Genomic DNA, 22,390 nt, shown 5'->3' on the forward strand with positions numbered 1-22,390 from the left:
GCAACACAAATATATATCTAATAAATCCGAAGTGGTGTGTGTGCGCATGTGCACGCCTGTGCGTTAAATTGCAGTTTTTTTTCTTGGACAATTATTGCATCATAGTTAGGCAGTTGCTTATCCTCTCACTGGAGAGACCCATGGGCTGAGTATCACTGGCCAGGCAACATGTTAAATTTGGCTTATCTGTACTACAGTAGTTCTTTTAAACAACGAGGCTTAACTCTAAATACTTCCACTCATTTTGTCTGCTAGGATCTCTTTATATCTTGGTGTCTTGTTTTTTTCATCCTTTGTATATAATTTACACTCACAACATTCATTGATCATTTTAAATCTTATTTTTATTTCAGTTTTTCTTTAAAGATTGTCTTAATACCTTTTCTTTAATTGGTTTACTAACATTTGATTTCCAAATATGGTAATACAGACAGATTCACACTCATCTTCTCTCCTTCAGCTACAGTTTTGGGAGAATTACTGTTAGGTTTTTCATGCTCCTTTAATGAACTGATAATGCTTTTTAGATGGTGCTCTAGAGAAGAAATTTATTTAAAATTACCTGAGCCCCAATTCACCAAAGTATTTAAGCATGTGTTTAAACTATAAATATGTGAGGAATTCAATTGAAGTCAACAGGACTATTCATGGACTTAAGTGATCTGCTGAATTGGGCTTTTGAGAATGCTCCCAAATCCATTAATTGGAGACTCGTTAAAGTGTGAGTGTAGGTCTGTGTAAAATATTATTTTATAAGAAATGAAATGCAGGTAAGTACTGTATTTTTGAACCAGCCATGGTTTAAAATTATGTATACTGAAGTTTGCCTGTAACAGTGAAATGCAAGGAAACTGTTGAAACAAGAATTTTTGCTGACATAAACCATAATGAAGAAAGAGAAGTATTTTTCTTGTTGTAGTGCAGCTCAATTTCTATTACTGTAAAGTACTACATTCTGTTTTCTAAACATAGATATGGAGGCAGGACATAGAGACTTCCACATTTCTAGGCCTTAATTCAGGAAAGCATCTCTATTCAGAACAGTACTTTGAAGTATGTGCATAGGAGCTTGCTGAATTGTGCCATTAGTTGTATAAAATATGCAAAAAATAACTCCTCTTATGCCTGTGTAAACTTTTCACTTTGTTTCCAAAACTTTATTATTATTGTATTTTGTCTCATTCTATGCCTTTCATACTCAGCCAGAGTTTTGTTGGCTCTTGATCCAGATAAATGACTAATTTGAAAAATGATTGATAAATAATCATCAAACAGAAATTCAGGAAGGTAAAAAGATCTAACCTGGCAGATCTGACAGGTGTTTTTCAAGGGCAGGGCTAGTAAAAATAAATGTACAGTAGAACCTCGGAGTTATGAACACCTCGAGATTGGAGGTTGGTGGTCACTCTGAACAAAACATGGTTGTTCCTTTGAAAGTTTATAACTGAACATTGACTTAATACAGCTTTGAACCTTTACTGTGCAGGAAAAAAATGCTGCTTTCCCTTTAAGTCTTTAGTAGTTTATATTTAACACAGTACAGTACTGTGTTTGCTTTTGGGGGGGGGGGGGTGAGAGGGTCGCTGCTTCTGCTGCTTGCTTGTGTACTTGCAGTTCCAAATGAGCTGTGTGGTTGACTGGTCAGTTTGTAACTCTGGTGTTCCTAACTCTGAGATTCTACTGTATAAATAAATTGCTTTGTTATAAAACTTGACATGATTCTGTCAGGTAAGAGGATCAAGAAGAACTTAATGGTGACAAGAGAAATTGACCACGGCTACATATCAAAATTGAAAGGAAAGAGCTGATTAAGTTTAGTCATTATCTTCATTCACCATCTAATTCATGCCCTAGATATTGGGTTCATTTTCTAGACAATGTAGCTAGGGAGCAAAATGTTAAACGGACTTCCTAAAAGTTAATAGGAAGCTGCAGCAGGAATGGGAATAGAACCTTGATCTGCGGTTGTCAATCCATATTTCATTTATTTAGATAACAGCCTCTTTTATACATGTTGGCTCAACTCTCTGTAGTTAGGTCAACAGTATAAAGAAGGTCAAGTTTGTAAAGTGAGATTTGCTTTGAGATTGTGAGGTGAACAAATAGTGGGGCTCCAAAATTTTGGACAGGGTAACTAAGGGATAGAGAGGTTCAAGACTGGAAGGCACAATCAGCCTACTGGGTTAAGTATTGTCTATAAATCCAAGAAATCTGTGTTTTAAATCTTGTGGTAGAACATTATTACTTCTAAACACTTTTAAGCCAATATTTGGAGAGAAGTTAAGTTGTGGGTCACATGCAAACATGACTAACTTGGCTACATAATAAATGTACATATATTAGGTACAAATTAAATGAGACAGACCACAGAAGACAATATTTCCTTAGCTACCACCAAGTAATCTGTTGCATTGTCTAGTCTTTGAAATTTTTGCAAACCTTGTCTCTATTTTCCCCACACAAAATAAGGGGAGCGGGGAGATGGGAAAATTAAAAAAATCAGTTAAGGCTGCTAAGTGACAACCTATCACAAAAATATTGGGTGAAATCCTAGCATCATTGCCTGCAATATTGCCCCTCAAGACCCTCCAACTCCAACAACTACCTTAAAGGTATCATCTTGATGTATTTTCAATCAGGTGACATGCCCCCATTGCGGAGGGCAGGAATGTATCAAATTTTCTAGGGGGCCATGGCCACCAAAGATGGGGCACCAAAGAGCCATTGCCCCAACTTTTAAATTGGGGGCAGGGGGTTTATGAACTCTCTTTTGAGAACCTGAACTCGACAAGGGCACAGTGAGAGTAGGACCAATCTCTCCCCCTCCTCCCCAGGCCCCTTTCCAGAACTGGGAGTTGTAACAATGAAGCCCCTTCCCTGCTGGCATGATGGAGAGGTGACCTGGAAAAATTTGAGTGAACAGACTTGAAACCTGGTGCATGGAGTCACAGTGCCACTCGGATGCAAAGATAAGAGGTGGGGGGTTTTAGTGCCATGTGATTTGCATTTGATTTAAGCAATTTTGCCCAGTATCTCCTGAAAAAAATCAAGAAAAAACCCATTAAGGTTGAATGTTGTTCGAAAAAGGTTGAGAGTCTCTGATCTAGACTAAGCTTAAACAAAATTTAAGACCAATACAAATATTTTATTTTTTAAACATTCTAATGGAAACTTTTTAACAAACATTGCTCTGCAATGTTTGCATCATTCACATGGCAACATTGCAGCTATTGTATATGAACCTATCCAAGGTGATGTTTGTATCACAGGTAAAGATTTGATTGTTTTCTTACATTATATTTTATTTTTATGTGATTTTTTTTTTCATTTCTCCACTTAAACTGTATAACTGGGCAGTGATTTCATGCAATTTAGATAGTGGCAAAATTGTGAAGTACTGCAGTTTCATTTGGTAAGCCTTTTCCTCTAGACTTTTTTCTTGGCTAATATGGAATATAAAGAAACTGAGTGTCCTCAAATCCTAATCAAAGCCCTTCTCCTGCCATGAGTAGCACTCACATATGAACTGCTGCATTCACATGACTTCAGTGGGGCTTCACCTAGGAGCCAGCAGTCTGCATGTGTGCTATGCATTGTAGGATCAGGGCCTACATGTTTGCCTTCAGTGGGAACTGAGCGCCTTCAACACACTGTAGCATCTTACAGTATTGGGCCCGTTGTGATCTGTAACGACTACCTGTATTGAAATAATGGTGTGCTTATATGTGAAATCTGGCAATGAAATCTCATATTTGTCATTGGTGGCATGTAAGGTTTATTATCTGGCTATGACAATGTTCTTAGGAGTTTTAAACAAGAACAGGTGACAGTGGGGTAAGATTACCTCTAGAACCAAAGTTAAACATTTGAACAGACTAAAAGAAATCCAAGAAGGAAGTCTCGACCTACTTAGGGAATTTCCAATGGACTATTTTAAAAAAGCAGATCCCTTCTCTTGGAACACTGCAGATGGAACTCAGATTAAGGAAACAAATCAACAAGAAAATTAACTCCGTTATAACGTGATCCAGTGGCTGAAAGTTGAGGCTGCACAAATTCAGACTGGACATAAGACATATTTTTTACAGCAAGGGTTGTTAACCATTGGAACGATTTACAAAGGGTTGTGGTAGATTCTCCATCATTGACTATTTAAAATCAAGACTGATGTATTTTTAAAATAGCAGCTCTAAGAATTATTTTGGGGAAGTTCTATAGTTTGTATTATACAGGAGGTCAGACTAGATGATCACAAGGGTCCCTTATGGCCTATTTTCTTTTGCCATGGTACATGCAAATAGTTTTTAGCAGTGCAATATTGATGTGTGATAAAAGTAAGCAGATGCCATTTCAGTGATGGCCAGTGAACAACTTTTTAAAATATTCAGGCAAATCCTTACTCTGCAAGAAAAATAGACATTGTGATGTGTTACACACAAGCTTCATTGCTCAGCTAACAATTAGAATTTAAATATAATTATTTTTCTTAATTGGCCAAAGAACAGTACCTTGCTACATTGTATGTGCTCTTCAGCACCTCCTGTTCATATTCCTCTCATCTCAGTCCACCAGTTGTTACCCTGGATTACTTCAGTTTCCATAATTTCTCCATGTGTTATTGTTGGTTTTTTTGCTGTTTTTCTTCATTAGATCATCAGCTCTTGGCTGACTGGCTTGTTCATTTTCTTCATACTGGTCTTCACAAAGCACTGGTCACTTCCTGACTTCATTCTGAATACTTGATTACTATCTCATCTCTTCTACTGCTGCTCGCTCCCTGCACTACAACCTGTCAGATCCAATACTCCTTTCAGGACTTTCAGACTCTGATCTCTGCAGCTTTCAGTCCTCTTATTCCCTTTCTGATCTCCATTCTGTATGATAGTCTCCACCTCCAACCGCACCTTTTCCCTTCAACTTAATTTCTTCATTTTTCTCTCCCACTGCTTTGTTTATCTCACCAAACCCCAGCTTCTTCTGAACCTTTATATCAGCTTCCTACACTCTCAATCTTCTGCGACTGAGTGTCTATGGAGAAAATCCAGGGACAAAGTGCATTTCCTGCACGCCAAATTCATTCTTCAACTTTGCACTCTTCCTTGTTAAACTCTGCTTGTTCATTCCACTCCTTAAGCATGAGAACTGTTTCCTTCTTCCCACAATCAACGTATTTCCAGTCTTTCCTCAAAACACTCAGAAAGCCCTTTATAAATAGCCACTGTGAGCTTTTTAGCCTCTTCCAGCTCATTGCAGGTCACTGTGTACCTTACAATTTGTTTGTAAAGCACTAAATATCATAAGTACTAACTATGCAAAGGCACCATGTGTCGTAGATTCCAGACTCTTTGTTTCTATGCTTCTAGGTCAGGTCTGAAAACTTTAGAATTCTAGACAAGCTCGTCTCCGTCTGCTCACCTTCCCAAGACTGTCAACAGGTGATACATTCTGTGCCTGCGGAGGTGTAGCAACTCCCATTTCCTCTCTCAAATTGTTTTCACAGTTGATGGAAGAAGAACTCCTCCTGACTACTATTGCATTAGTCACAAATTTGGCTAAAACTACTTAGATTGCTTTGAAGTATTTCTTGGGATTTATGTTCATGTAACCTGACGATATCTGTCTGGCCCAGTCTGTCAAGTTTAAGAGAATATGACTATGGTGTGAGGCAACTGGTGCCTCATTAAGCTTTAAAGTTACTTCCCTGTCTTGTTTTTTTTAGGTTTTGTGTGTCAAATATTTTTCCCCATTTTTCTTTCAGGTCCAACAGTTGAAACTCATCTGACTTACCCAGCTGAATTCAGCAACATCTGTGCCTTACCACAAAACCCACCTTAGTTCTGCACACTATCCTGAGATTCAGTGCCTTGCGATAGTTTGTCTGATATGAGGCAGAGATGCCTTGAGGTGACTCCAGAAATCTCTTCAGTAGCAAGAGACTTAAGTCTTTTGTGCACATTAAAAATCCACCCGTTTAATTTAAAAGGGTTTTAAAACTAAATTAAACCAGTTCAAAACCCTGCATAGATGCTCTTATTTTTGTTTGAGGGGTTTGTTTCAGTTTGCTTAAGCTTCTTCTAATCAACTTAAATTTAATCTATATAAAGGCAAGTTAATATTGATTTTACTGTGTCCGCACACCTTTCTGCATTAGTTTAACTAAGGGCTTGTCTACATGGCAAGTTACTATGCAGCAATCCAGGGTGTGAGTCTATAGTGAACCTGCTTCCTGTGCAATAATGTTTCATATGGACACTGCTACAGCATAGTGGAAGTCCTAGAGTGCAGCTCAGCACATCTACTGCTTCAAAGCTGGTGCTCTGAGATGGACACCTGGGCTTGCTGCACAGTAACTCCCTATGCAGATAAGCCCTAAATCATTTATGAATCACACTTTTAGTTACGCTGGTGCAACTTTGCATGTAAAGAGCCCTTCGTACTCCTGGGCCCATTACTGAATAGTGTAGTCAAATCTTACACATTTTTCCATTCAATTCTGTGCAGAAAATATGGGGGTGGAGGAAGTTGACAACCACTATCACTTTGCAGCTCCATGCATAAAGTTATTTAACATTCCCTATGTGATGTGATCTCTATATTTTACATTGTAATGTGTGTAAATATGTATTCATACAATACATATGTTGTCATATGTGATTGTTCCTTCCATGGACTCTGTCACCTACAGACTGTTAGTCAGAGTGCTGTTTTCACATATACCCAAAGAATATAGTCGACTTCTTACCAGCACAGTCTGTATTTAGGCTTTTAAATTTCATAACTGCTCAGTGCCCATTGACCTCACTTTTGAAAATCAAATCACTTATTTAGTATACTAATAAAGCTTTAGGAGACTTACCTTCCAATATGTGTGTTAAAATCCTGGCAGTATTTGTTTTGCTGTTTATCTGTGGAAAATTCCGGGAGTATGTTGGTGATTTGCTATCACTTTTCTCTAGAAAATTCCTGACCCAGGGTAGTCTTCCCTTGTCTCTGAGGCCTGCTTCTGACTCTGCATCTCTGTCTTTTGTCACTGCTATTTGTATAAGAAGTGTACTTATGGACACAGAAGTTTCAGCCAATGGAATGGTTGATTTTCAACCTTAATTACTCCACCTCATAGACTCATAGACTCTAGGACTGGAAGGGACCTCGAGAGGTCATCGAGTCCAGTCCCCTGCCCTCATGGCAGGACCAAATACTGTCTAGACCATCCCTAATAGACATTTATCTAACCTACGCTTAAATATCTCCAGAGATGGAGATTCCACAACTTCCCTTGGCAATCTATTCCAGTGTTTAACTACCCTGACAGTTAGGAACTTTTTCCTAATGTCCAACCGAAATCTCCCTTGCTGCAGTTTAAGCCCATTGCTTCTTGTTCTATCATTGGAGGCTAAGGTGAACAAGTTTTCTCCCTCCTCCTGATGACACCCTTTTAGATACCTGAAAACTGCTATCATGTCCCCTCTTAGTCTTCTCTTTTCCAAACTAAACAAACCCAATTGTTTCAGCCTTCCTTCATAGGTCATGTTCTCAAGACCTTTAATCATTCTTGTTGCTCTTCTCTGGACCCTCTGCAATTTCTCCACATCTTTCTTGAAATGCGGTGCCCAGAACTGGACACAATACTCCAGTTGAGGCCTAACCAGTGCAGAGTAAAGCGGAAGAATGACTTCTCGTGTCTTGTTTACAACACACCTGTTAATGCATCCCAGATTCACGTTTGCTTTTTTTGCAACAGTATCACACTGTTGACTCATATTAAGCTTGTGGTCCACTATGACCCCTAGATCTCTTTCTGCCATACTCCTTCCTAGACAGTCTCTTCCCATTCTGTATGTGTGAAACTGATTGTTCCTTCCTAAGTGGAGCACTTTGCATTTATCTTTATTGAACTTCATCCTGTTTACCTCAGACCATTTCTCCAATTTGTTCAGATCTTTTTGAATTTTGACCCTGTCCTCCAAAGCACTTGCGATCCCTCCCAGTTTGGTATCGTCCGCAAACTTAATAAGCGTACTTTTTATGCCAACATCTAAATCGTTGATGAAGATATTGAACAGAGCCGGTCCCAAAACAGACCCCTGCGGAACCCCACTTGTTATACCTTTCCAGCAGGATTGGGAGCCATTAATAACTACTCTCTGAGTACTGTTATCCAGCCAGTTATGCACCCACTTTATAGTAGCCCCATCTAAATTGTACTTTCCTAGTTTATAAGAATATCATGCGAGACCGTATAAAATGCCTTACTAAAGTCTAGGTATATCACATCCACCGCTTCTCCCTTATCCACAAGGCTCGTTATCCTATCAAAGAACGCTATCAGATTAATTTGACACGATTTGTTCTTTACAAATCCATGCTGGCTATTCCCTATCACCTTACCACCTTCCAAGTGTTTGCAGATGATTTCTTTAATTACTTGCTCCATTATCTTCCCTGGCACAGAAGTTAAACTAACTGGTCTGTAGTTTCCTGGGTTGTTTTTATTTCCCTTTTTATAGATGGGCACTATATTTGCCCTTTTCCAGTCTTCTGGAATCTCCCCCGTCTCCCATGGTTTCCTCACTATTCAGAAGTCTCAGTAAATTCACAAGCCACATGTGTACTGTTGCATCATATCTCTGAGTTTATCTCCATCCAGGACATACTGGTTTCTTGACGTTACAGAGTAAATTATGAGTTTAGATTAATCTAATTCAAGCTTTAATATACAAGGTTGCATCCATCACAGCAGGAGAACCCAGCAGGACAGTCAGGCCCTTTTGGATGGGTTATCTTGTTCAACAAACAACAACGCACAGCATTGGTCTCTTGTGAAAACAAGCATCCTGACCAAGATTTCAATGTCTAAATCTCCTAATCATGTTTTGTCTTTATTACCTTAGTTAAACCAATTTATTAGTGCAATTAAGTAGAATAAGGTGGTTGTGAAGCACTGTATGTGACCGTTTCCTCTTGGCAAAAAGCTCTGGCTAATTGCTTGGTCTTTTATAGACCATCCTTGAAGCTTTTAAGTTTCTAAGAGCTATTGCAATTGGTACCTATATGGAGAAAAAAAATTCCTGCAAATTGTGGTGGTGGTCTCTGAAATGATACATTGTAATAGACCCACCTTCACTCATTCACTTTCCCAGTAAAGTTGCAAATTCATGCTTGCGTTCTCTTATGCTGACACCTTTTGCTTGAGGATGGAACTGATGGTTAGCCAGCATTATGGAACAACATGCCACCTTCTTCCCTAGAATTTTATACTTATAGGAATTCTGCCAGTCACAGACTCAAAGCATGGACACAGAGCATTGATCGCTTACAACGTATACTTTCAGAAAACAGTTACTGGTAAGTAGTTCTTTCTTCCTGACACATCCCTGTGCCTCCCATGCCCCGCAACTCCCCTCTTCTCTCTTTATGTCCTTAATCCATATTCCCAGCTTCCCCATCTATCCAAGATCGCACCAATGTTTTCAAGATAAAAAACATTTCCAAGCTAGCTTTTGTCTTCTGCCCAAGCTTTCCACCATTTCCTCCCACCCAACAGCCTTAATTTCAGTCTTGTAAGATGGCTGTCTTGGTGTTAATCTCTAACCCTTCAGTCTGCTCCTCAGTTTCATCCATTCGCGTCTCCTAACTTCTGTCTCTTTCTCTCATTTAGCTATTTTCAACCCTGATTTTGTATCTCCTATTATTAAAACGCCTCCCTGGACCCTGCATTGCTTCTGCAACTACTCTCTCATCTCCTTATGCATGCCATCTATTTCCAGGGCCCTTTACTTCTAATTCTTGTGGATCTACAGTTTAATTCCTGACCTCTCCATTTTACCAAAAAAGTTGCTCCATATTATATTAAGAAATCATTTGACAAATATAATTGAAACACGTAATTTTTTATAATTTTTTTGTAGCGTTTAGAAGCTCCAACAAAAAGATTTTCAATTTTAGGTACAGCTAAACAACGTGTCACATTTCTGCCTGGACTGCCCTAACTCCAGTGTACAGGCATTATGTAATCTGTCCATATTTGAAGAGATGTTGAGTCTGGTGCAGCTGTAGATTTAAAAGATTTATATTTTGTCCTCTGTATTTTATAGTAAAAAATTAAGATTTTTGTCCAAGGTAATATTTTGTTATATGATCTAGAGTTCCATGAGACCCCATCCAGTATTTTTGAAATCCTCCTTAAAAGCTTCAAGTCAATGCTGCATGTCCCTGTATTATTGGGAAGAGGTTACAGTAAAGGATGTGTTGCCCTATGAAACATGCAGACCATCTATTAAATCATATCACTAGCAATCCTGAGGGAAGGGGTTTGGGAAGGGAATGAACTGATGTCTACATGGAATTACTATACTGGGGACTTTTGATTTGACAAGAAAGTTTTAATGGATTCAAATATAGTTGAAGTAAAGGTGGTGATAACTGAAATAAATTGTGGTCACAATTCAGTGAACCGTGCCAACATCATAAAAACACCCTTCACAACAGTTTAAAAAGCAGCTCTTCTCTTGAAAATGGCTGGGAAAAATTGCACCTTTTTATTCAGCTGATCTAGTACTCTGTGTATATTCAGAGTAATATTTTAGGTCCAGAAAGAACCCTTATGTTTATCTAGTCTGACCTCTTGCATAACGTGGGCCATATTATTTCATCCAGTAATTTCTCCATCAAGTCCATAACTTCTGGCTGAAGTAGAACACAATTTTTATTCTCCTTATGCTGACTCATTACATTTTACCTATTTTTTTTTTAATTCCTGTTGACACTGGGAGAGGGAGCCAAATTCTATCCCAACATGCCCATAATCAGTGGAATTGTTTAGAGATTTCCAGTTGCAGATTCTTTATTATTGACTGATGCATCACACAGGAAGAACAAAGGTTGACTATGGCTATGTCTACACTACAGACCTTACAGTGACGCAGCTGTAAGAACCCTCTGTAGCTGCTCTGTGCTGGTGGGAGAGAGGTCTCCTGCTGGCATAATTAAACCACCCCAACAAGCAGTGGTAGCTATGTCGGCAGGAGACGCCCTCCCACCAACAGTGCCCTTCCACATCAGCACTTTTGTCAGTGAAACTTATGTTGGTTAGGGGGTGTCTTTTCGCACTCCTAACTGAAAAAAGTTTTGCCAAAAACAGTGTTAGTATAGACAAAGCCTTAGAATGAGTTTGCATGGCTAGCAGTGAGAAAAAGACATTTTTATTTGTAAACTGATCAGATTTGGAAGTCATTGGAAGACAAAAAATAGGTAACTCCACAATGCCATTTTTAGAGTCAGTTGCACAGTACAACTGTCCTATAATTTAACTGATGGGGGGAGGGATAGCTCAGTGGTTTGAGCATTGGCCTGTTAAACCCAGGGTTGTGAGTTCAGTCCTTGAGGGGGCCACTTAGGGATCTGGGGCAAAAATTGGTCCTGCTAGTGAAGGCAGGGGGCTGAACTCAATGACCTTTCAAGGTCCCTTTCAGTTCTAGGAGATTGGTATATCTCCTATTATTATAATATTATGGTGTTTTCACAGCCATGCCCAGGACTGACCTAGTCTAAGAGGTTAAACTGCTACACTGCAATTCACCCAGCAGTTCTGTGGATATAACTAGCCAGATTTTTTTTATAATAAATCCTGTAGTCTCCATACTGTAGGTGCCACTTCATCTGCTTCCCCTGAAGAATACAATTCACAACCACTGAAAAAATAAGAACTTTTGAGAGCATTATTTTCTGGTGCCTCTGCCTCCCAGTCTAATTCCTTGGGCAGTGCAACCACACAGTACTCACTTGGGGCTTATGGTAAAGCCATGATTTAACCCTTTGAATTCTATAAATGCTTGTTTCTTTTGCTTGAGGTCATGAAAGGCCATAGGAATAGTCTGATTGCCATAACAGGCTTTTAATTACAGACTACAAGCAGAGGCAAGAGTGAGCATGATACACGGTTACTTTGCATTCCAAGAATATTTGAAATCTTTTAAATCATTGACTTGGAAATATTGTACTTCTCAGAAAATTATGTCTCTTATAATAAAGAGATCAACAATATTAGTGCCACTACAGCTGGAGGGCACGGGCTGGTTTGAGACAGCACAGTTTTAAAGGAGGATAAAGGCAGCTTTTTAATTTTTAAGGCATTTTAATGTGGGTTTTTGTTGCCAAATTTTGTCCATTAAACACTGAAATCTAAAAAATATAGGTATTTGTAAAGTTCAGTTTTTAATTGCTCGCTTCTTTTTCATAGGGCCTCTTAATCCTGTTGGACTGTCTTTGCTGGGAGGATTTGCAAGCAGAACTGCTGAGTACTCCATGACCCCAATTCAAATACCACTTCATGGAAGCACCCAAGTCTAACTTCAAAAACCACGTATTTTCAAGATGAATGCATCTATCACCTAGTCCCTCATAATATGTACTACTGTTAATGCACCTGAAACAGACCTCATTGCAGTAATACTAAACATTCTGCATCAGAACTAGAAACTTAGTCTTTCTACAGCTTTAGTTTAAATTCAGCAAATTGGTACTAGTTTTGCTGTAAGGCAAAATGTTCTATTGCGTGTAAGGAAGATTCCTGAAATTGCAATTTCATGCTGTTTGTCTGAGATTGCTGAAGTGAGCCATATCTTTCCTTATGTGAGGCTTTCTTGCATTGTGAATAGGAAACTAAGAGTTTTTGCTTCCTTCAACTCATTCCTTTTTGGGGGCAGAGCTTGACCAGCCCTGGATCTGGCAGGCTGCTTGGAACATAGAACTTTCAGATCTCAGGGATTAGTTGATGACAGCGCCATCTCTATATAGATGTCCTGTAATTAATTGAGCACTGGTTCCTCTCCCCCTTTCCCACCAAAGCATGCAACAGTATGGTTCCAGAAGCTGCTGCTAGGGGATTTTCCTGAAGAGACCACTGCTTATCACTCCTTGGAGAACATTGGGATGGCCAGACTATAGAGCGGAAGAGCAAGTAAATTAAAGCTGACTGGGTTCAGCAAGCAAATGATTCCTGATTTCCCACTGAGTTGGTGGGGTCACCTTGGCCCAACCACACACACATGCCCAGCCTTATATTGTGGAGCACCTGTGGAGGGGTTTCCTGAGGTCAGGGAAAGCTGGAGATGAAGCAACAGAGACTGGAATCCCCACTCTCGTAAACAGACCAGTAATTGACTCCACTGGAAGTGGAGAAAAGAGGTAGGACTACTGTTAGGGTCATGGTGTAATCTGCAGCTCTGCACTTCCCAGCAAAAGGTGTCTGTGTGGAAAGACCAGACAGAACAGTTGTAGATGTGAGACATTTATGCAGCCATTTCTATTACTTAGAACACAATACTTGAGTGCAGCACTGTACATACTAAGCTTTGCTTGAAGAACAAAACATTTTTAAAAGTTAGTTGTGAAATGTACTGCATAATCACAGTGGTATTTAGGAAAGAATTCTACTATTTTTGTGTTCATTGTAAATCTCATAATTCAAAGTATATTTCAAATAAATGTACCGATATAATCAGGTAGTTTTGTTTTTTTAAAATGTGTACTGTGTAATAGGTGCAGAAGTTCTCTGGTGATGCACAGGTAGCTATAAGATAAATCATTCCATGTGAGCGGCAGAGCTAAAGGTAGATGATGGACCTGTTCTGGCCAGCTCAACAATCATACAGTAGAAAGAAGTGGGTTAGGGACTTATAGGGTATGTCTACACTACAGGATTATTCCAATTTTACATAAACCGGTTTTGTAAAACAGATTGTATAAAGTCGAGTGCACGCAGCCACACAAAGCACAATAATTTGGCGGTGTGCGTCCATGTACCGAGGCTAGCGTCAATTTCTGGGGTAGCTATCCCATAGTTCCCGCAGTGTCCCCCGCCCACTGGAATTCTGGGTTGAGATCCCAATGGATGATGGTGCAAAAACAGGGTCGTGGGTGATTCTGGGTAAATGTCGTCACTCATTCCTTCCTCCGTGAAAGCAATGGCAGACCATCATTTTGCGCCCTTTTTCCCTGGATTGCCTTGGCAGACGCCATAGCATGGCAACCATGGAGCCCGTTTTGCTTTTTGTCACTGTCACCGTATGTGTACTGGATACCGCTGACAGAGGTGGTACTGCAGTGCTACACAGCAGCATTCATTTGCCTTTGCAAGGTAGTAGAGACGGTTACCATCCCTATTGCACTGTCTGCCATGCCATTGTAAATTGGCAATGAGATGACAGTTATCAGTCATTCTGTACCGTCTGCTGCTGTCATGGGTGCTCCTGGCTGGCCTTCGCTGAGGTCGGCTGGGGGCACAAAGACAAAAATGGGAATGACTCCCCGGGTCATTCCCTCCTTTATGTTTTATCTAAAAAGAGTCAGTCTTGCCTAGAATATGGGGCAAGTGTACTAGAGAACCAGTGTACCAGAGAGCACAGCCGCTCCGTGTCAGATCCTGCAGAAATGATGAGCTGCATGACATTCTAGGGGGTGCCCCTGCAACAACCCCACCCATTGCTTCTCTCCTCTCCCAACCCTCCTGGGCTACCGCTGTAGTGTCCCCCCATTTGTGTGATGAAGTAATAAAGAATGCAGGAATAAAAAACACTGACTTTTTAGTGAGATAAAATGAGGGGGAGGCAGTCTCCAGCTGCTATGATAGTCCAGGCAGGATATTAAACGGTGGCAGGGGAAAGGAGCCCAGCCTCCCGCTGCTATGATAGTCCAGGCAGTACAGAATCTTTTCTTTAGACATAAAAGGGGGGGGGCTGATGAAGCTTAGCCCCCAGTTGCTATGATGAAGACGGTTACCAGCCATTCTGTACCATCTGCCAGGAATGACCGGGAGTCATTCCTATTTTTACCCAGGTGCCCCTGGCCGACTTCACCAAGGCCAGCCAGGAGCACTCACAGGATGATGACGGCTATCAGTCATTTTGTACTGTACCGTCTGCCACCGGGGAGGAGGAGGGGAGAGGATACTGCTGTTCAGTGCCACAGCACCGCGTCTACCAGCAGCATGCAGTAGACATACAGCGACATTGAAAAAAGTCAAGAAATGGGTTTTTTTTTCTTTTTTTCCACGGGGGGGGAGGTGGGGTAAATTGACAAGATATACCCTGAACCACCCCGGACAATGTGTTTGACCCTACAGGCGTTGGGAGCTCAGCCAAGAATGCAAATGCTTTTCGGAGACTGTGGGGACTGTGAGATAGCTGGAATCCTCAGTACCCCCTCCCTCCCTCCATGAGTGTCCATTTGATTCTTTGGCTTTCCCTTACGCTTGTCACACAGCACTGTGCTGTGGCCTCTGTCTGTCATAGCCTGGAGATTTTTTAAATGCTTTGTCATTTCGTCTTGTGTAACGGAGCTGTGATAGAACAGATTTGTCTCCCCATACAGCGATCAGATCCAGTATCTCCCGTACGGTCCATGCTGGAGCTCTTTTTGGATTTGGGACTGCATTGCCACCCATGCTCATCAGAGCTCCATGCTGGGCAAACAGGAAATGAAATTCAAAAGTTCGCGGGGCTTTTCCTGTCTACCTGGCCAGTGCATCCGAGTTCAGATTGCTTTCCAGAGCGGTCACAGTGGTGCACTGTGGGATACCGCCTGGAGGCCAATACCATCGATTTGCGGCCGCACTAACCCTAATCCGACATGGCAATACTGATTTCAGCGCTACTCCTCTCATTGGGGAGGAGTACAGAAACCGATTTAAAGAGCTCTTTATATCGATATAAAGGGCCTCATTGTGTGGACGGGTGCAGGGTTAAATCGGTTTAACGCTGATAAATTTGGTTTAAACACGTAGTGTAGACCAGGCCTTAGTATCTGTTTACAAAGTAAAAAAAAAACTAGTAAAGATCTGTTTAGTCATGCCCTCTGAAAAAAGAAGCAGCATGTTTATATATATATACACACACACACACATATATATATATATATATATTAGGGCTGTCAAACAATTAAAAAAATAGTGGCGATCAATCACACTGTTAATAGAATACCATTTATTTAAACATTTTGGATGTTTTCTACATTTTCAAATATATTGATTTCAATTTCAACACAGCCTGCGAAGTGTACAGCGCTCACTTTATATTTTTTTTATTACAAATATTTGCACGGTAAAAAGCAAAAGAAATAGTATATTTCAATTCACCTAATACAAGTACTGTAGTGTAATCTCTTTATCTTGGAAGTTGAACTTACAAATGTAGAATTACGTACCAAAAAACTGCATTCAAAAAAAAAGCAATGTAAAATTTTAGACCCTGCAAGTCCATTCAGTCTCACTTCTTGTTAAGCCAATTGCTCAGACAAACAAGTTTGTTTACATTGGCTGCCCAGTTCTTGTTTACAATGTTACCTGTAAGTAAGAACGGCATTTGCATGGCACTGTTGTAGCCAGTGTCACAAGTTATTTATGTGCCAGATGTGCTAAAGATTCATATGTTCCTTCATGCTTCAACCACCATTCCAGAAGACATGTCCATGCTGATGACAGGTTCTGCTCAATAACTATCCAAAGCAGAGTGGACTGATGCATGTTCATTTTCATCGTCTGAGTAAGATGCCACCAGCAGATTTATTATTTATTTATGTATTTATTTATTTATTTATTTATTTAGGTAGTTCAGGCTCTGTAGTTTCTGCATCTGAGTGTTTCTCTTTTAAGACATCTGAAAAGCATTTGCTACACCTTGTCTCGCTCAGATTTTGGAAGGCACTTCAGATTCTTAAACCTTGAGGTGAGTGCTGTATCCATAGTTAGAAATCTCACATTGATACCTTCTTTGCATTTTGTCAAATCTGCTGTGAAAGTGTTCTTAAAATGAACAAGTGCTGGGTCATGATCCAAGATTGCTATAACATGAAATATATGACAGAATGTGGGTAAGAGAGAACAGGAGACATATAATTCTCCCCCATGGAGTTCAGTCACAAATTTAATTAATCCATTATTTTTTTTAACAAGCGTCTTCAGCATATCCTCTGGAATGGTGCCCGAAGCATGAAGGGGCATATGAATGTTTAGCATATCTGGCATGTAAATACCTTGCAACGCTGGCTACAAAAGTGTCACGTGAACACCTGTTCTCACTTTCAGGTGACATATGATTCTTGATTCTTGTAAATAAAAAGCAGTGAGCAGTATCTCCCATAAATGTAAACAAAACTTGTTCATCTTAGCAAGTGGCTGAACAAGAAGTAGGACTGAGTGGACTTGTAGGCTAAAGTTTTACATTGTTTTGTTTTTGAGTGCAGTTATGTAACAAAAAAAAATCTACATTTGTAAGTTGCACTTTCATGATAAAGAGATTGCACTACAGTACTTGTATGAGGTGAATTGAAAAATACTATTTCCTTTATCATCTTTACAGTGCAAATATTTAATAAAAAATATAAAGTGAGCACAGTACCCTTTGTATTCTGTGTTGTAATAGAAATCGATATATTTGAAAATGTAGAAAAACATCCAAAAATATTTATTTAAATTTCAGTTGGTATTCTATTAACAGTGTGATTAATTTTTTAATTGCAGTTAATTTTTGGAGTTAATTGCATGAGTTAATTGCGATTGATTGACAGCCCTACTACACATACATACACATTATATATACACATGCACACACTCTGGCTATTTCTACTTTTAAATACCTGTTAAAAGCTGTGATAGCTACCACAAATAGGTCCAGATAAAGATAATCACTTTCCTAGAGCTGTATTACATAACAAGCTTCAGCTGCTGCTTAGCTCGTTTTTTAGAAAACTAACTCTTGCCTCTCCTAAGCCAGAAACCTGCACAAGATACAAAGGTTATGTGACTAGGCACCACTCTTTTTTAGTCAGACCTGCAGTGTTTCATGGAAACGTTGTTTTCCCCAGGAGTGTTCCTCTGGTGCAGGATGGAATAGCTAGACAGATGCACCCAGGTTCAAGGCCCTGCTTTGAATCAGGCAAAACACGAGCTTGCACATGGGTCACCCACATTACTGCTGGGTGCCCTAATAACCATGCTATTCTGGGCTTGGGCTTGCTCACTATTTATATGATTTTTTTTCAAAACTTTCAGAAGACCTGTTTCAGAATGCAAATTTCTTACCGCAAAACTTCTTGCAAAAAGGAAATATTGTCTTCTAGCCACCCAAGTGACAAATGCTAGTTAGCATATGCTTGGCTAGTTTCCATATTAAACTCATTTTTTCATTAATATTTATTCATTAAAAGCAGATTTTGTTTGTCATCAGTTTAATCCAAAAGCTTCCTGGGTGACCCAGCAATATAAAAATACAGGCAATGCCTCCCCATTAGGTAAATAAAATTAGCTCATCTGGACACTACCAGGCAATAATCAAATTGGGTCACTTTCTAATTGCCAGAATGCAAAAATACTTTTCAATTTTTTTTTTCATTTTTGTGAGAAGCTCAGTGACTCAGAATGGCTTTGCTTTAAAATTTGGCAGGTACAGTACATGGTCCTGCATGAGGGATGTGAGCTTTGCTTTGAACAAGGGAGTTGCGTGAGCTAGTGATTTAAGACCAGAATGTAGTCATAGAAACTTTGGTTTTGAAATTTTATAGTTTTTTGAAATCTGACTCAAGCACAGGCCCTAGTCCTTATCTTTAGAAAGATGCATCAGATTCTAGTCTACAGAATGTTCTCACTACCATTTCTAGTTAGAGAATGGAATGTGTATGTCTACTTAATACCATCCTTTCTTAGATCACATGTTCTGTAAAGAGAATATACGTTTATTTAAAACCGCTTTCCTACAGTAAAAACCTGCAACTTTTTTCTGTGGTACCTGCGAAGCACTAATTAAAAGAAACAGACACATGCACATTAACCTATTGTGGTCTAGAGCAGTGGTTTTCAAACTTTTTTTTCTGGCGACCCAGTTGAAAAGTGTTGATGCCCGCAACCCAACAGAGCTGGGGAGGGGCTCGGGGCTGGAGCAGGGGATTGGGTTGGGGCTGAGGGGTTTGGGGTTCAGGAAGGGGTTCTGTGTTTGAGGAGGGGCTCAGGGCTAGGGCAGGGGATTGAGGTGCTGCCTTACCAACGGCAGCTCCCAGTCAGCTGGTGTGGCGAGGCAGACTTCCCACCTGTCTTGGCACCAGGGACTGCGTTGCACCCTGGAAGCATCCAGCAGCAGGTCTGGCTCCTAAGCAAAGATGCACAAGCAGCTCTGCACAGGTCTTGCCTGAGGCACCACCCCCCACAGCCAGTGCTTGGGGCAGGGGCAGTGCTTGGAGCTCCGTGGCCCCCCCACCTAGGAGCCGGACCTACTGCTTGCTGCTTCCGAGGCACAGCGTGGTGTCAGAACAGGTAGGAACTAGCCTGCCTTAGCTAGGCAGCACTGCTGACGGGACTTTTAACGGCCTGGTCAGTTGTGCTGATGAGAGTTGCCGCAACTCAGTGCCTTACATTCCACGACCCACAGTTTGAAAACGACTGGTCTAGACAAGGTAGTTATGTTTCAAACTAGTGTGTCCAGACAAGTGAACCCCACTTGTAAGAGCAGGCAGTGCTGCACAACTTCCATGTCTGCCCCAATCCTCTTTTCCCACACATTCTGCAAATTTATCCTTGTTAATATAGACAGAGGTGTGGTCAGCTTTCCCCCAATGCAGCACCATGCAGAGGCTTCAAGCTCAGGCAAGCAGCCCATTGTTCCAAGCTTCTGTCTCTGACTCTCAGCTCAGCTACAGAAATTCTTGCTGATATAGAGGTTTAGATCCATTTCAAAATAGACTAATTCATTTTAAGGCTTAGAAGCAGCCTCTGGAACTAGTCTGACCTCAACAGCTCATAGCCTTTCACCAGCTGATTCCTGCATCAAGCCCATGACTTTATTTGAACTAGAGCACATTTTTTACATTGAGAGTGGATAGCTAAGACTTCAGTTGATGGCAAAATCTCCACTGCCTAGGTAAGTTTCAGTAACGAGGGTTAAATCTGCAGCTTATTTCCAGTCAATTAATTTAGCTTCAGCATCTAGCCACTGGAGTGCTGTGCCTTTGTCTATTAAATCATATGTAGGTTCTGCCAGCCTATGACAGTGAGCGATCAATGTTACCCAAAAGAGCCACAGTAGGGCGAATTCGTGGTCTAATTAACTTTTTTTAATATATATTTTCTCACAGCAAAATGACCGATCAAGTATTATTTTATCAAATAGTTAAACAACAGTACAATCAGTCTGATTGATTAATAAATAAAATCAGTGTTTTAATAGCATGTGCTGCGAAGAGCTGCAGGAGACATTAGACACTTGCAGCTCACAAGCCTCAGGCTGAGTATCACTCTTAACCTTGATTTATGTAAACGGATTTGAGTTTTCCTGGATTCTCACTGTCCAGCTTTCCAGAAATTGAATCATTTTTGTAGTTCTCTTTTGAATCCCTTAAAAAACAATGTTGACAATTGCAAAGTGTGAACACCAGGGCTGAGCACATTTGAAAATCCTACTCTGCAGTTGCTGGGGCACCTAGCTCCAATACATTCTCCTTTGACAAAGAAAATATGTATAGGAGCTTTGCAATTAGCTTGGAATTTTGCCCTCCTGCTTTCTAGAGCCCGTGTCCTGTTGACCTTTGAAGGCACACTACCTTTCACTAATGAGGTTTTTGTATTGAACAAATTGTAGACTGCAGCCTGATTTCAGTGCCCATGAGGAAGTCTTTTTTTAATGATCTCCCCCACCCCCCCGCTCCAAAAAAAACACAAAAACCAGACAACCAGGGAAATATTAGTATATCCATTGTGTGTGTGTCTATTGTAAATATAACCTAGATTAATGTAGTAATAAGCAGACACAGTAAACTTTGGGGCAGAGACTGGGGCTATAGATTGACTGCTGTTAACACCTCTCAGGTTAGCCTCTTGCATGAGCAGGGCAATACTGCAGAACACACAAACTGCACTGACCACTTGTAGGAGCAGCTGATGAGGTGTGCTAATTTGAGCTGTAGCCTAATAGCCCCTGATGGACCAGCCAACTTAAATTTAAAGCTCTAGCACACTTGCATTAAGGGTCTGTGGACAGGACTTGAGTTGGGGACAATGCTTGAGTTATAATTTGAATTAATCTTACAGTGAGGAAAACCCTGAGTGTGCCTAGATGTTGTGCAGAGCCCTGGCAGTGCTCCACTCCCACTTGGTGCCTCTAGGTGGGTTTGTGGTAGCCAAAAAAAAAAAAAAAAATTGCCTCTCCACCTCTGACCCATGGTGATGTGCCTGGTTTGGATGAAAAATACTACACTATAAGTTCTTTATCTCCTTTTCCCCCTCCCCCAGCTTGATACAAATGAAAGCCTCCGAGAAGCAGAATTCATTTGACATGAACACAGCAACTCAACCTTTGAAGTCCGTAAAGAAGTGCCTCAATCAGCCCACTGAGTGGAATCTGAATTTTGCAACAGTATCTCTTGCCAACTGTAAAGTTTTTAACCAAAATCTCAAAACTGATGAGAACAAATAGATTGCAGCTATTCTTGCACTATTATTTTGTACATTGTTTTTCTTTTGCTGAATCATAAGCATTTATTAAATTGATCTTGAAATGATCTCTTGTGATTATATTAAAATCATTAGCATTATTCATTTTGATGTACTCTTTGTATGTTTTTTACATGAAGGTTTGCATTTGACCATTATGGAATTTTGCCGTACAAATCTCATAGCAGATGTTTCCCTTTTAATAGTATTTCATTGGGGGGGCTGGAGGCTTATGTTCTTTTAAGTTTAATTATATAATTATCCCACTTTTATTTTTGTGCATGAAAGTTAATATATTTTGTGACATGGGTCACTAACTGTAAACATTTATGGCAATGATTCAGAAACAATTCTGTAACAGGTGGAGACTGACTACCTCGAAGCAAAGCAGTAAAAAGATAAGGCAAAGATGTATAAAATCTCACTCAATGTTCAAAATTTACAAAACAATCAGATTGCACAGTATGTTTTCCTTCTCTAGGTGGTTGAGGGTGGGGGTTATTTTCCACTTATCCTGAGAATGTCAATATTTAAAAACTAGTCTAAAAGAAAGGCCAGCCTTGCAGGAGAAATCTCTTGAAAGATTGTCATTCAACAAACCTGTATCTGCACTTTTTTTATTGATGTTTCTGATAAGTGGTCTATTTTGTTTTGTTTCTATGAATCTTCCTGTCACCAATTAAAATGGATGTAAACAAATTTCCAGTTAATTGCTTTATTGCATTTTAGAATTAATTTCACACTTCAACAGTATACCTCTTAAGCCGATGTAAATGTTTCCATTTCATTACCTAGTAGAGATTTTTAATCAAGCCTAAACCATAACCTCAGCTATGGTTACTTGACATGTCTAATAAAAATTGTATTGATAGTAGTGTGCTGTTACATTAGTTACTCAGAAGAAACCTATACTGCACA

General features: G+C 40.1%; 1 protein-coding gene across 6 annotated transcripts in view; it reads left to right on the forward strand.

Moving 5' to 3' along the window:
• LCORL (ligand dependent nuclear receptor corepressor like) overlaps positions 1-22,169 on the forward strand; it is a 201,461-nt gene extending 179,292 nt beyond the window's left edge. The window contains exon 8 of one of the 6 annotated variants that reach the window (XM_050947276.1): positions 21,272-21,367. In XM_050947276.1, coding sequence (XP_050803233.1) covers positions 21,272-21,276 — 5 coding nt within the window. In that variant the 3' untranslated portion in view covers positions 21,277-21,367. Of the gene's footprint in view, positions 1-5,758; positions 7,221-9,264; positions 10,343-12,238; positions 13,503-21,271 lie in introns of those variants that run through there. The other 5 variants (XM_050947272.1, XM_050947273.1, XM_050947274.1 and 2 more) reach the window with 5 other exon arrangements.
• The last annotated feature ends 221 nt before the right edge of the window (positions 22,170-22,390 follow it).

Source organism: Gopherus flavomarginatus, chromosome 3, assembly GCF_025201925.1.
Source record: "Gopherus flavomarginatus isolate rGopFla2 chromosome 3, rGopFla2.mat.asm, whole genome shotgun sequence".
NCBI lineage: Eukaryota > Metazoa > Chordata > Testudines > Testudinidae > Gopherus > Gopherus flavomarginatus.